This window comes from Quercus lobata, chromosome 3 (genome assembly GCF_001633185.2).
Source record: "Quercus lobata isolate SW786 chromosome 3, ValleyOak3.0 Primary Assembly, whole genome shotgun sequence".
NCBI lineage: Eukaryota > Viridiplantae > Streptophyta > Magnoliopsida > Fagales > Fagaceae > Quercus > Quercus lobata.
In genome coordinates this window covers 55,312,860-55,327,512 of record NC_044906.1, presented here as the reverse complement: position 1 = coordinate 55,327,512, position 14,653 = coordinate 55,312,860, and the positions used below count along the sequence as shown (strand labels likewise).

The 14,653-nt window shown below is 34.0% G+C and overlaps 1 protein-coding gene across 1 annotated transcript; it reads left to right on the top strand.

Annotated features, from left to right (window-relative positions):
• The first annotated feature begins 7,417 nt into the window (after positions 1 to 7,417).
• Positions 7,418 to 12,411, top strand: LOC115982323 (F-box protein SKIP14). The gene is made up of 3 exons (XM_031104882.1): positions 7,418 to 7,789; positions 8,206 to 9,200; positions 10,733 to 12,411. The coding sequence occupies exons 2-3, from the start codon at positions 8,265 to 8,267 to the stop codon at positions 11,285 to 11,287; spliced, it is 1,491 nt and encodes a 496-aa protein (XP_030960742.1). The 5' UTR covers positions 7,418 to 7,789; positions 8,206 to 8,264; the 3' UTR covers positions 11,288 to 12,411.
• The last annotated feature ends 2,242 nt before the right edge of the window (positions 12,412 to 14,653 follow it).

Below are 14,653 nucleotides of genomic sequence, written 5' to 3'. Positions count from 1 at the left end.
GCTCTTTACATAAAAATTAATGTTCATCATATAATATAAATTTAAAGATGTAATTGTAGTATTTCATATCAATCATATTTTTATCATCTAAATCAATTTCAAGCACATAGCTAAATATATATTAATATCTCATATCTAGCATTAAAATGCTCTCCTTACTCTCCAAGATTTGGTTAAGATACAAAAAGACCATGATTACATCTCTAAAACTCCACCAAATATATTTTCAAAAAGAGAAAACTTAGCCGAAAACACCAAAAATGGCTCCAGCGGAAGCTGCAAACAGCTCAGCTAAGCTATAGACAGCTCCAGCAGAAGCAGAAACACCTTCTGTAGAAGCTGAAACAGTTCCAACACATTCTGCATTAGCTCCAACTGTGGTACCAGAAAAATCTCATAAAACTTATCTCACCATCTTTAGTAAAATCATGAATTTAATGCCATATACTTTCCTCCAAGCAAATGAAGTCATTCAGATGACATCATCCAGCTGTAACAGCTATGATTGACAGCTATTACAGTTATAACTTCAGCCATTAAGTCTCAAACTTTCTTCTTTTGGCCAAAAAACAAAAGACCACTTACTTTGTCAAAGTTTTTTCCTGATTTGCTAAGTTTCTCTTCAACTAGTTATGATCTAGTTACATAGCTTAGCTCTATATAAAGAGGACCAAGCTATACACTAAAGGGGGCCCCTCTTTGATCTCTCGCTCTCTCTCTCTCTATTCTCTTTCACTGATCCCTCTCTCTGATCCTCTCTCTCAGATTCATCCCTCTCTCACCCTCTTATGCAGAAACTTCACTCATTTTACTGCAAAATATACATTTTCACACTTTCCCATCTCTCTTACAAAGTCCCTCTTCAGAGATAACAACACAACACACATGTTACAAAAAACCATTATTCATTACCATCTTTCCCACACTCTATTATTCAGAAACTTCATCATCTTTGCTGCCTAAAACACATCTCCATCTCATTCTTTATTTCTCATTCTAAATCCCCTTTCTTAGAAAGCAACATAACCAATGTCATAATACAAAAAACAATCCTAGTAGCAGCCTTTACTACATTTAACTTTCATTTATTTATCTCATACTTCCATTTATTTTACAAAACACATTTCTCACAAAATACCCATACATACTTCTCATATATCTCTAAGCTTCATGTCTCACATAGTATACATATACAAGATCCACGTCCAACAAAGTATTTACAAATAATTCTCATACATATTACAAACACCATATCTCACAATATATACATATTCCTTACCATCTCCACACACACACACACACATATATATATCAAACACTCTTCCAAGAACTTATTACTAAAAGCCATTTTTTATGAAAGACAAAAACTTATAAAATCAAAAGCCCTTCTTATGGAAGACAATATCACTCATATTTGACTAAAAAATAAAAGAGTATTACATGGGGAAAGTCATTTAAGTGTATGATGAAAGGGGATAAACTTAACCAACCTTTACACACGGCTGGACATACTCTCTCTCCCTTCAGTTGCACTCGTTTTTCCCCTTCAATCATGAAGTCACCATGGAAGGACTCATAATATCATATTGTACCGCTGGACTCATTTTATCACACTATTGAAATGTCTAAGTCCACTGTTGTCCTACGGCTGGAGCTCCAAACTATGAAGATAAGTCATTATATTTTACCTTCAAACTTATCATCAAGTATATTTCGTTCATTATTATTATACCACTCAACTAATGTCATTATACAGTTAGAATCTTATTAGCTCATTAACACTATAAGGCTAGAGCCACAACCTATGAAGCTCACTAACATTATACGGTTGGAGCCACAAATCACATGAAGAACAAAGTGATGCTACACGGCTGGAGTCAGAAACATAAAAGATAAGTTAATGTTTTCTCCATCTTTGAAATTACATTATTGAGTATATGTTAACTCATTGTCATTTTACCATTATCTCACCATTTAATAAACATGGTCTCAGTAATAATAAACATACATATTAATAAATTGATATACCACCAGTGAACATATATTACTTGGACATAAACCATTGTTGGACTTGTATCATTTAGACATATACCACCAATGGACATATATTACTTGGACATAAACCATTGCTGGACTTGTATCATTTGGACATATACCACCAATGAACATATATTATTTGGACATGGACCATTGCTAGACATACCTTATTATGATGAACATGAACCATGAACCGCAACTAGACATGGGATTCATCCCATTATTGGACATTTGACACCTGATTAATTATTTTCTAATATTGGACATCACTCAATATACATAATAATAACATATCAACTCACCATTTAATCAAAGCTATCATGCTAAGCATATTATTTATTTATTTCAACCATTATCATGATTCTAAGACTTTGGGTTTTATCTATTTTGTAGGCTTAAAAATACACCGATAGCCATTGATCTATGCGGCCCAATGTCGAGTTCCGGGTTGACCTCTCCAGAATAAATCCGGGCCTAACAAAGCCACACCTCCAAGGACACGTGGCTACACGCACAAAAAACACCCCCGACAAAATCAATGTAAATGCTGCTTGTAACCTTGAGAGTTCCTCCGTTGTAGTTGTAGCCAAAGATTGGAGAGGGGAAGTGGTATTTGCTTGCTCGAAAAGAGTGAACACCACACTTCCTTTCCAAGCAAAGGTTGAAGCTATAATCTAGGCTATCAACTTGGCATTAAACATTGACGTTGATTCCATCTACATTGTGAGTGACACAAAGTCTTGTGTTGATGCGTTGATAATTTCCAACCTAGGAGTCCCTTGGAGAATTGGAACCATCTGCTTTGATGTTTTAGACTTGCAGACTCAAATCTCAAATTGTTGTATTTGCTAGGTAGCCTAAGATGCTAATGTTGCTGCCTGTCTTAGTTAAGTGGTCTTTGTTGAACAATTCTTTTGGTTATTTTTGATGTAGGCATAGGATTGGGGCCTCCTTATTTTGTTTATGTAATTAAAGCTGAGGCTTGTACCCCTTTTGTGTAGTTGCTATTTTTTTGTCTTAATAAAATTTACCTCCAGTTCATTAAAAAAAAAAAAAAAACATTCTCTCTTCTCTTTTCTCTCTCCTATTTTCCATCCCCCTAAAATTCACCCAACCAAATGGACGTTAAGGAAGCATATGATAACTTGAGACCAAGCTTAAGGGAACTTTTATATTGGTTAGAGAGCCTGGTATAGTGATGCTCAGTTTTGCACCATTGCTATACTTCTAAAAGTCACATAAAATAGCGTTTATGGTATGTTTGGTTGGGGTGAAAGCAGGAAGGATGAAAAATAGGGAGAGGAAAATACTGTTTGATTCAGGAGAGAAAACAAGAGAGACAGAAAATGAGGAGGAAAATAATTCCTCTGGGCCACATTTTTTATCCTCTCAATATGGGGGAAAATGTGGAGGAAAGGATGTTGAATGATGTGATTTACACAAACACCCTCACTTTATTGCACTCACCTGCCCTTCTCACTTATCTATTATATAACAAGGACATAATAGTTAATATACATAAACTACATTTTCCATCATCCCCTTTTTCTCTTCAACCAAACAAAAAAGTTTTCTACCCTTTCACTTTTCCACCTCTCTAACCAAATATACATGAGGGAAAACTAAATCTTTTTTATCTTCCTACTTTTCTATCCTCCCATTAATTTTTCATTCTCCCACTTTTCACTTCTCCAACCAAACGAATCCTTAGATCACTACCAAAATTTTCCAAACCAACTCCAAAAAACTACAAACATATTAGCATAATCCGTTGTGCAAATCTGCACAAACACTGTAATTATACATTTCAGTTTTTAATTTTAATTTTTTTTTGGCATTTTTGGAGAAAAAAAAGAAGAAAATTGGAAGCGTGTGAAAAGTGATAAAAACATTTAATGCACGGATATAGAATAAACAATATGTGAATGCTTTGAAAAGTAATTAAATAAAACAGAAAAAAAATAGTTGTTAAAATATACAGAAATTTTTATACGAAGTTGACTTGAGTGTGACGTTTCATTTATTCTACTTATTAATTGTTTTGAGTGTGACGTTTCATTTATTTTCTTCTTTATTTTTTGGGTGGATTTGGGGTTGTCTCTGTATGGTAGAAAGTTAAACATCGTTTTAGGGATGCACTGCATGGCCCTCCAAGAGTGGGCCTATGTGATTTGGGTTTGGCCTTCACAGGATGGCTTTGTTCCAACTTTCTTTCTTTTTTGGACAATGGGTTTTATTCTACTTGAAAATATGTTTGCTTCTTTGGCAAGTAGATGTTGAGATCTAGCTCAGAAGGTATCCTAGTCCAACTTTTCCACAGACTTCCTTTAGTGGAGACAAATCAATTTAATTATTTTTTGTTCCACTTGAGAAACTATTGCTTTTTATTTGTTTTTAGTTGGAGCTTGGACTAGGGGTTTTGTTCCACTCAAAAATAAGTTTGCTTCTTTGGTACGTAGAAGACTAGTCCTTGTGATAGAAGGTGACTGTATCTGTATCCTGGTCCAACTTTCCATGGAAAACTTCTTTTTGGTGGAGACAATTTTTGAGCTTTGTCCAAAGTGTCTGATGCCTTGACTTCAAGGGGATGGCTTGATAGATGCTTTGGAATTTTGGTGAACATCTTTGAGAACTTCAAGTTATTTAAGGATTCCTTGGGCATCAACTAGTGTAAAAAAGGAACCAACTCTGCCTTGCTGAGATAGATATAGGATTGATAAAACTTTTGCATATGTTTGTGCAAAAATTTGTGTATATTTTAGCATAATTTTTTTTTTTTTAAATTTTTTATTTTACATACTCACTTTTCAAAACATCACACATCAAATTATTTATTTTACATTACATTTTATTAAGATATCAATTTTTTAAAAATATTTTTAATTGTTTATCTTTCTTCATATACAATAATTGCCATTTACGCTCTTCCTTTGTACTCGGCATACGTAAAGAAAGAATAAAAAATTAAATTAAAAATAATAATATCAATGTAAATTTACATGATTTATTGTAATAAATTTGTAAATTTATATAATTTTACACTCATTAATATGGATAATTTTTAGGCAAAAATGTTTAAATTTTACAAATTTTTCTATCATACACGTTGATGTGAGTTCTCTTAATATTTGCACTGCAAATTTCCTATTAGATGTCTTCCATTGATAATATATTTTCATTTTTAAAACCCAAAAAAGGGGTATTTACACTTCCTTCCCTTAAGCCTTGAAGAAATTAACACTTCTCCCCCTCATTCTCTTCCTTTTTGCTTATATTAGTAACGAAGTATTCTAAATTTTATAAGAATCTCTTTACAAAATTTTAACCATGGTTAGTAAAAAAAATAACTAATAAATTTAGAATAAAAATGCAAAATTTATCAAATACCAAAACACTTATAATGACAAATCTCTCCATACTCATTAAAAAAATTAATAAGCAAAATTCACACTTAATATTTTAAAATACACTTTAATTAAAAATTTAAAACAATAAATTTTAATTATAAAATAAGATAATTTGGAAACTTGGCAGGTTAGTATACAATATTTTTAATATGAATTTCACAAAATTTGGTTAGTCGGATGTCAAAGAGGGAAAGTGTTTTTTTCTTTCAAGTTTGCAGTGAAGTGTTATTTCTCCAAACCTCAAGGGAGGAAAGCGTAATTATCAAAAATAATAATAAATAATAAATTAAATCAACTTTATTGAGGTTTATCCAAATGATACTTCCAAAATGAATTTTTTATAAATGCTACGTATAAATCTATCCTTTACTTTCTTGTCAAAATATTTCATTATAAAAAAAAAAAAAAAAAATTCTTACCTAAATTATAGATTAGATGATATCCCATTAAATTAATATTAATATGTAAATGATACTTCTGACTTTCCTTTTCTAAGAATTTTCTTTTTATATACGTTATAATCTGTTTAAAAAAAAAAATTTATGGTGCAAGAAGAAATATATAGTTATCTGTTACATTAAAAATACACCATTTCACCTTATTTTAAAAAAAAAAAAAAATCCTTGTAGTGGCAATCAAATCAATGCATCAAAGTGTGTTTCGGTAGGTACACAAACACTACCACCAAACCAACTTATTTGCCTCAACAAACACCCTTGCCCCCAACACGCACCCAAAGAAAACCAAAAAAAGAAAAAAACAATGGTCGTTTAGTATAGGCTATGGTATGGACGAGTTGGTCAAAGGGCACTTCCAGCTAAGAGATCCAGTTCTGACTTCTCATCGCACAAACACCACTCGATTTACCATAGTTTAAGGATCCAATTATCAATAAACCCACCAAATAAAGGTGACCACACGGCTTAACCCCTTCAAAAAGAAAAAAATAGAAAAAAGTAAGATTTATTTGGATAAAATCTTAGCCAACCCTAATCAATCCACGCAGTTAGGGTCCGTTTTAAAGGTTAGAAGTCCAAGTTTAACTTGGAAGCATCTTCTTCTTATAAAAAAACAAGGAAGCTTCAAATAACCTAAACAAAACTTTGACTCATTGATATCTGTCACAGTCATTTTACAATTATCTTATAATCGATTAATTATTAAGTATTTTTAGAATACAGTAATACGGTGCTCCATTTTCTCATAACTATAATAATTTATATTATAAGAGGAGAAAGCATCATGTCATTATAAGGTCTATTATCTAGTTGTACTGACATATGTCCAAAAGTTACTACGTGTCATTATCTTGACAAGTCTAATACAACTTTTGATTATTTGTTATTATCTAGACAGTTAAAATGCAACTGAATACTAAACCCAAACTAAGTCCCTTTCGAAAGTACCTAAATAATTACTCTTTATCCTAAAACCATCCAATTTCAATTGTCCACTCTATAAACTAAACATGAAATCCCCATCCATCAACAATTACAAAAACCATCATTAACAGTGTAGAATTCAGTTGCCCTGGACCTGTCAAAATGATAACAAGTGTCCTATAATAGACACGTGTCATCATCTTATCAGGTGCAATTGAACACTAGACTCAAGCTAAGTCCCTTTTAAAAGTACTTAAATAATACTCTTTATCCTAAAACCATCCAATCTCAGCCATCCACTCCACAATCCAACACTGCACAAAATACAAACACACATAATCAACGATGTAGAAACAAAGACAGTAAAAAAAAAAAAAAAAAGAAAGTTGAAAAACCAAAATAGAGGAGGGAATCCCAATTCCAATTCCAATTCCCACCTTTTTTTCCTCCTCTTCCTCCTCCCGCCATGTCTAGTTTTGCGTAGAAAGAGTAAACCCAAAACATTTCCACCCGACACGTGTCCGTTTCCCCCTCCCCACACCCCACCCATCTCTCCTAAATTGGACAATTCACCGTTACCCTTCACTTCTCTCTCTCTCCCTAAAAAAAAAAAAAAAAATTCCTTTTATTATATTTCTCTCTCTTCCCCTCTCTCTATCTCTCCCCTTTCTCTCCTTGACAGCACGATCGACAGCGCTCGGATCGAATTCCGACCAGAGAAACAAAACCCTAAAATCTCTCCATCTCCCTCCAATTTCAATTCCCCCCAAACCCAAAAAAAAAAAAAAAAAAAAAAACCCACAAAAGCTTTTTGCTTTTTCTGCAAGAATTCGATACCAAAGCAAAACGCACACTTCGTTCTTCGCCGTCGATTGCGTTCGTCCCCAAAAAAACACTAGGGTTTTTATCGCCGTCGTAATAATCACCTCGATTATTTTCCGTTTCGTTTCGTCGCCGATTCAGGTTCTGTGTTTTTCTCAAATTCCTATCCATTTTCTTTTGATCCTTATTTTGCAAACCCTAGTTTTTTTATTAGCTTAGCTTAGAAATCCCCAAAAAATAAAAAAATAAAAAAAAGAGAGACAAAATTTGATTGATTCTTTTATCTTTGTAGATATATTCGATTAACGGCGTCGTTTTTTTTTTTTTGCTTCCATTTTTAGCTGATTTGTAGGTTCCTTACAAGAAACTCTGTGAAATTTTTGGTGCGTTGTTTTAGTTTGTCATCTAAAATCGAGGGTTTCGTTCTTAGATTAGAATTAGATCTTCCACTTCACAAAGTTTTGATTTTGGTTTTGAATTTTTTTTTTGTTTCTCCGAAAAGAAAAAAAAAAAGAAGAAGAAATTTAGGGTTTGCTTTTGCTTTGTTGGATTTGCAGAGAGAGAGAGAGAGAGAGAGAGAGAGAGAGATTGGGTTTAGGTTGTGTGTGTATATACAATGGCCTTGAACTTTTCGCATCGACCAATCTTTCCGGCGCATCTGGCTGAGGACAATTTGGTTGCGCCAATGAGGATTGCTAATGGGTATCTTGTTGAGGGAGTTTCGGAGAGGAATGGAGATGGGTTTGGGAGGTCGTGGATTTCTAGCCGGGATGTTGAGGATCGGTTTGATTATGGAAGGGATAGGTGTGATAGGAGTGGGTCGCAGGAGTCTGTTTCGAATGATGTTCTTGATCTGTTGCCTTCGGATCCGTTTGGTATGGACATAAGTACCACTTTTACGGCCATCACGGGTTGGCTGGAGGACTTTCAAGCTGATTATGGTGGGTATGGCGGGAATGAGGTTGGGACAAGTGATGGGAGTTATCAGTTATTCGCGGGGTTGAATTTTATTTGGAATAATGCTTTGAAGTACCAGAGTTTTTCGGGGAATATGGGGGTTGATTATAGGTTTGATGTAGCGGGTGGAATTGGGGGGTGTTCTGGGAAGATGGAAGTTGGTGATACATCTTGCCGTGGTGGTTTTGGATCAGATTGTAACGTGGATGGTATTCTGGGTTTGGGCAATGAAACTCCGGGAGTTTCTGGCCAACAAAGTGAAGCTTGTCCTAAAGGTAATGGGATTTGTTCTGTTGGAGATAGCGGAGCTCCTCATGGGGCTTTGAATTTTGCCCTTGGTTATCTGGGTTTGCGGGATCTTCTTGTTGTTGAAACTGTTTGCAGATCTCTTCGTTCTACGGTTCGAGGCGACCCTCTTTTGTGGAGGAGTGTACACATTGATCAACCTTTGAATGAGAAGATTACTGATGAAGTTCTTTTGCAATTGACTAATAGGGCTCAAGGTAGTCTTCAATGCCTGAGCCTGGTGGAGTGCCCAAGGATCACTGATGATGGTCTAAAACGTGTGCTTGATAGTAACCCTAGGCTAACCAAGGTCAGTGTGACTTTATTTTATAAATGTCAGCTGTCAGATTGATTCCTGAATTTTTTCTTTGTTAAATGTGTTTATGCATGCATTGTGTGTATCTATTCTCAAGTATCTTGTTTTAGATTTTAAAATGGTTGGGGTGTTTTTTTTTTTTTTCCTGCTTTATTTTTGGAAGTATATATCCTTCCTATTAAAATTCTCTAAAAGGATTGTCCCTTTTTTTAGATCATTTAAATTTAAATACCATGACCATGTGCTAAAATTTTTACTGCCATAACAAAGATAAAGACTCACCAAGAGCCTTGTAGCTCAATTGGCCCCTCTTGGTGTTTCCAACGGAGATGTTCAAAGGTTCAAATCCCCTGTCCCCCATTATTGTAACTAGGAATTATTATAAAAAAAATAAATAGATAAAGATAATTTGACTTGTCATACACAGCTTGGATCCTTGCTTGATGTTCTGCCTTCTCTTTAAAGTTGTTCTTTTCTGCTTCTGGAGCTGCTCTTGACCTCACTTTTCAAAAGGTTCTTGGTATAAAAAGCAAATTTGTAGTTATAGGATTGGAAGGTGCTTTCAGAGTGTCTTGAAAGTTGATTCAACATCTTACCTGCAGGTTTATATTTTACTAGCTGCTTTTAAAATGGATTATTCCATACAAAAGTGTCTGTATGTTTTTCTACATGCATCTACAAGTACATCTGGATATGCGAATCTACTTTTGACTTGGTAGTTTAATTCTGTGAAATTGGGTTAGAAATCAAGCATGATTTGAACCAACTTTAGCCAAATCCAAGCTGAAACCGGGTTGATGTCAGGATTGTGAGGTCTAAAGTGACCTATTGCATCTCATTCTGTTTATTTAGTCACAATGACCAGATTTTAAGGTCTAATTCCAATCACCAATTGATAACTTTATAATGGATTGTGTCCTTATGAGAACATAGAATATACCTATGATAAGCTTGAGTTTTATTTATTAAAAAAAGGAAAAAAAAGGAGGGGGAGGGGGAGTGTAATAGCTTGATGATGTGAGGTTGGGTCAGGTGAGGTGGATTATTGGTGGCACCAAACTGAGTTGCAGATTCCTACCTTTCTTGCTATGTTGACACTTTCTGGGGGATATATAATTGAAATTTTATTAAAATATAAAATAATTAATATTCAAGATGCTTATGATATCATCTTTAAAAATTACAACTGAAAACTTGAAAGAGAAGATCACAATGTATGCTGCCCAAAGTGTGCATCCATTCAAATGATAAATGTAAGAAAATGGTTTTGAGTAACCCGGGTTTACACACATTCACACATGTTATTGATCCTTTTATTCTCTGGCCGCCATAGCCACTCTAGACTATTCATTGGAATTTGTTGAAACAACAGGTTTTTTAAATACTTGACGTGGGGATGCCCTTTCTCTTTTCTCAACTTGTTACTGTATCAATTTCTATATGCAATAGTCTGTTTGAGCTCCATATAGTATGTCATGTCGCATGTTGAATTGACAAACTGCTAAAATTTATCTTCCTTTGTGCAGTTGAGTGTGCCTGGGTGTACAAGACTCAGCATTGAGGGTATTGTGAGTTGTCTAAAGGCTTTCAAGTCTGTGGGCACTCTAGGAGTGAAGCATTTACGAATTGGTGGACTTTATGGTGTAACACAAAAGCATTTTGAAGATTTGAAGTTTTTGTTGGGCATGAATGATAATATGCAGCAGAATGCCCGCAAGCCACATTTCTATCACAGAGGAAATTTTTATCTGTCCTGTGATGATGATCGTTCGATTGATATTGAAATGTGCCCAAGATGTCAGAACATGAGGCTTGTTTATGATTGCCCGGCTCAGGGTTGTCAAGGGAAAGAGCATGCAACTCAGGTATGCAGGGCATGCACGCTTTGCATACCACGGTGTGTGCAGTGTGGTCGGTGCATTAATGACAGTGAATATGAGGAAACATTTTGTTTGGAGTTGCTTTGCTCAGATTGTTTGAACCAGCTACCAAAGTGTCAGGAGAGGCATGATAGAAAGTTTGGCCCCTCTAAGCCTGCTCTTCTATATGAACAGAGTCATAGCTTTTCTCTTCATGGCTAGAGATGGATATCTGTGTATGTCTGCTGGTTTCACATTGTGGATGAGATATAGCAAGAGTGGTCATCTGGATTGCTATCATGAATATATGTAAGGCAGCTTAGAAGAGTATGTTTCCATTTCTTTCTCAGTATGTCCTGAGTCAGTTGACTGTCGGGTTCTGCCTGTGGGTGGACTTCAACGTTGGCTGGATGCATTTGGTATATTCTGAGTATGGAGTTAATGTCTGTATTGATATGGAGGGAAAGGGTGAAAAAAGAAAAAGGAAAGAAATAAATAGAAAATGTAAAGAATATTATGAAGAAATTCTCTGCATGAATTCCAAGATGATCTTATTGTTGTAGGTGGTTCTCGTGAATAAATCTAATTAGTGCATTGATTTGTACTTGGATATTCAGAAGTGTCAGTGAGTAGGTGCAGAAGTGGGATTTGATATTTCAGCGCCGTCTTGCAGGAGTACGAGATGTTGTAGAGAACAAAGTAAAAAGAAAGATGACTCGTCTGTTATATGATATTGGTAGTCATTCTTCAATAACTTGTATGCTGCATCGGGGAAGGAAGCAGTGATATTTATCTGATAGCAGTGAAATGGGATGTCCTTTTGGTCTCAGTCACCCAAGGATGTTTAATGGTTATTCTTCCTGCCATTCTTATGTATGTGATACAGACCGTTGTTGGAGCTGTATTTTCTGTGACAAACGGCTATGAATAATGGAGCCTCTTTTTTGCAGGAGGATATCTCTTGTTTGAGCTGGGAAGTCTTAACAAACTGTGTGCTTTGGTCTCTAATATATCTCCATTCTCATTTATTATTATTTTCTGGCTCCTAGTCCTGGGTTTCCTTCCTCGATTGTAGAAGTAACGGTTAATTTTTTCCTTCCACGGTGATTGTTATTTTTCATTACAGATGGCCATTGTACTTTATGTTTCTTCCCATTGGATGAAGATTTTTGTCGGGCTCAGTTATAGTTGTCAAACTGTGTAAGTTTAGATTCTCATGCCAAAAGTGCTCTTGTTTCTTTCTCTTGAAAGATGTCAGTTTTTGGCATGTAGCTAGAAGAAGTATTGAACACTAGTCATTTATTAAATTGAATGTTTAACAATTCTACTTAAGCAATAAGCATCTATTATTGACAGATCTCTCTTACATTTTAAATTCTGATTCTTTAGGCTGCTTTAGTTGAAAATTCCATGCCTATGACTTCTTTACCTCTCTATTTAATTTTTAATTTTTTTTTTTAAAATTTTATCTGAGATAGAATTTTCCTCTTAACTTATTCCACAAGTATTCATGCTAAGGGTGCGTGATGGTTTACTTCTTTAGAGCAACTAGTATTGCACATGGTTTACTTCTTTAGAGCAACAACTATTGCACATTGTCATTTACTGATTTTCCTTCGGCCTTTCGGCCTTCACATTCACTATAATCCTTTTTGCCATCCCCTTGGTAGGAAAAATAAGCATTTTCTCCTAATTTACAAACTATACAGTACAATGTCTCTATTTTGAAATTATTTAGCAAAATGTTCCTGTTTTTTAAATGGAACTCGACATTATCAATATTGAGTTTTATGCATATTTTACCACTTCAATTTTTTTTTTAAATTTAAGTGAAACTCAACATTACTAATTGAGTTTCATTTAAAAATATACATATAATTCGATTTTTACATATAACTTGATTTTGTCAAAATCGAGTTTCAAAAATAGGGATATTTTGTTAAATAGTTTCAAAACGAAAGCATTTTATTGTATAGTTTGTAAATTAAGGACAAATGTCTCTTTTCTCCGTCTCTTCTCTTGGCACTGTTATGGAAATGGAAATAACGAGTACTTTTTAGTTGAGTACTTTTTAGTTTTTGCTACTCAAAAAGCAGAAAGTACTGAAAAACTGATTGAATATTGCGTTCGTTTAGTGTGATGATTACTATTTGGATTGGCTCACTTCAGTTGGGGCAAGTTGACTGTTGCCCTGTGACTACTGTTTTAAATTTTGCAATGAATGCGGAAGCAGTCATGTGAGGATGCACAATAGATTTTAGAGCCCCACATTGAATACGAATAACTTTAATCGATTAAAATGGATAAAACTTACATTAGATTTTTGGGTGCCACATTGAATCAACACATTGTGAGAACCACCAAAGCAATATAATAAATGGCATGAAAATTTTGTGATTAGAAAGATATTAATTCCACAGTTTTATTTCATGAACAAAATCTATTATGTACGAACATGATTTTTTATGCATGAGAATCTAACTTGATGATATAACTTGAGGTGGTCTGTTGAATATATAAATATCCTATGTGCATGATGCTACTTTATGTGTCAGATTCCTAATTTAACAATGAAACACTTATGATTTCCGCTAGGTGGTGCATGGGAATGTTTACATTAATTAATACATGGTCTTATTACCAAATTTTTTAATAAAATAAATTAAAATCAAAGGTTAGCTCACTATTTAATAACTATTACTCTTCTCATGAGCTAATCAAAATCAATTAATTTTAATTCCATGCATTCATACTTACTTTGAAATCATATTTCAACTAATGGAAATTCTCTCATATGACAGTCAAAAATTTCAAAATTTCACATATAATAATAAAATGACCAATTTGTTATTGAACTCTATAAAGACCTATTATGATGTCAAATTTTACTTTATGTTAAATATGGAATTTTATGAACATGTAAAATAATGACTTTACCCTTATATCTCAAAAATGACCATCTCTTCTCTTTGGGTATTTTTTTTGGACCTAAAATGAGAATTTTCCCATAATTACAAAAATGAGATATTTATACAAAGAAGAGGTAATCGTGAAGTTGACCACCCTAAGAAATCTCCTTAAGTAAGAAAGATCAGATAGAACTCACCACATCCTCCTTATAATATGTTAGGTCTTCTTAAAAATACAAGTTGTAAACACATCTAGATTTTAGAGTTGGAGATTTATTGTCATCCAATCAGATGCTTGGATCTACAATTTGATCATTTCACAAATGGGCAAGGTTTAGATATAGTTCTTCAAGTATTATTTCATAAATTCTTCAATTAAATTCAAACACATTGTTGCATTGACCAATCACTCAGAATGATTAAATCTAATTTAGACATGAGATTCTCAAAAGCAATAATTTAATCTAGACATGTATGCAGTGTGCGTTTGGATCTTGATTATAAGCCAGCTTATTGGTTTTTTTTTTCCCCTACTATTTGCGAGTCTCACATTAATTTCTTATTTATTTTATTTAGCTTTTACTATTTATTTATAGTGCTTTAAAAAAAAAAAAAGAACTAGATAATTTGTTCTTAAATGGACACCAATATAAGTGAAAATAAAGTGCATCGCTCCAAA

Excerpts from the sequence above, each read along its gene's own strand:
- LOC115982323 (XM_031104882.1), top strand. The coding sequence starts at position 8,265 with ATGGCCTTGAACTTTTCGCATCGACCAATCTTTCCGGCGCATCTGGCT. Across the intron at positions 9,201-10,732 it reads GTAACCCTAGGCTAACCAAG|TTGAGTGTGCCTGGGTGTAC; the intron begins GTCAGTGTGACT and ends TCCTTTGTGCAG.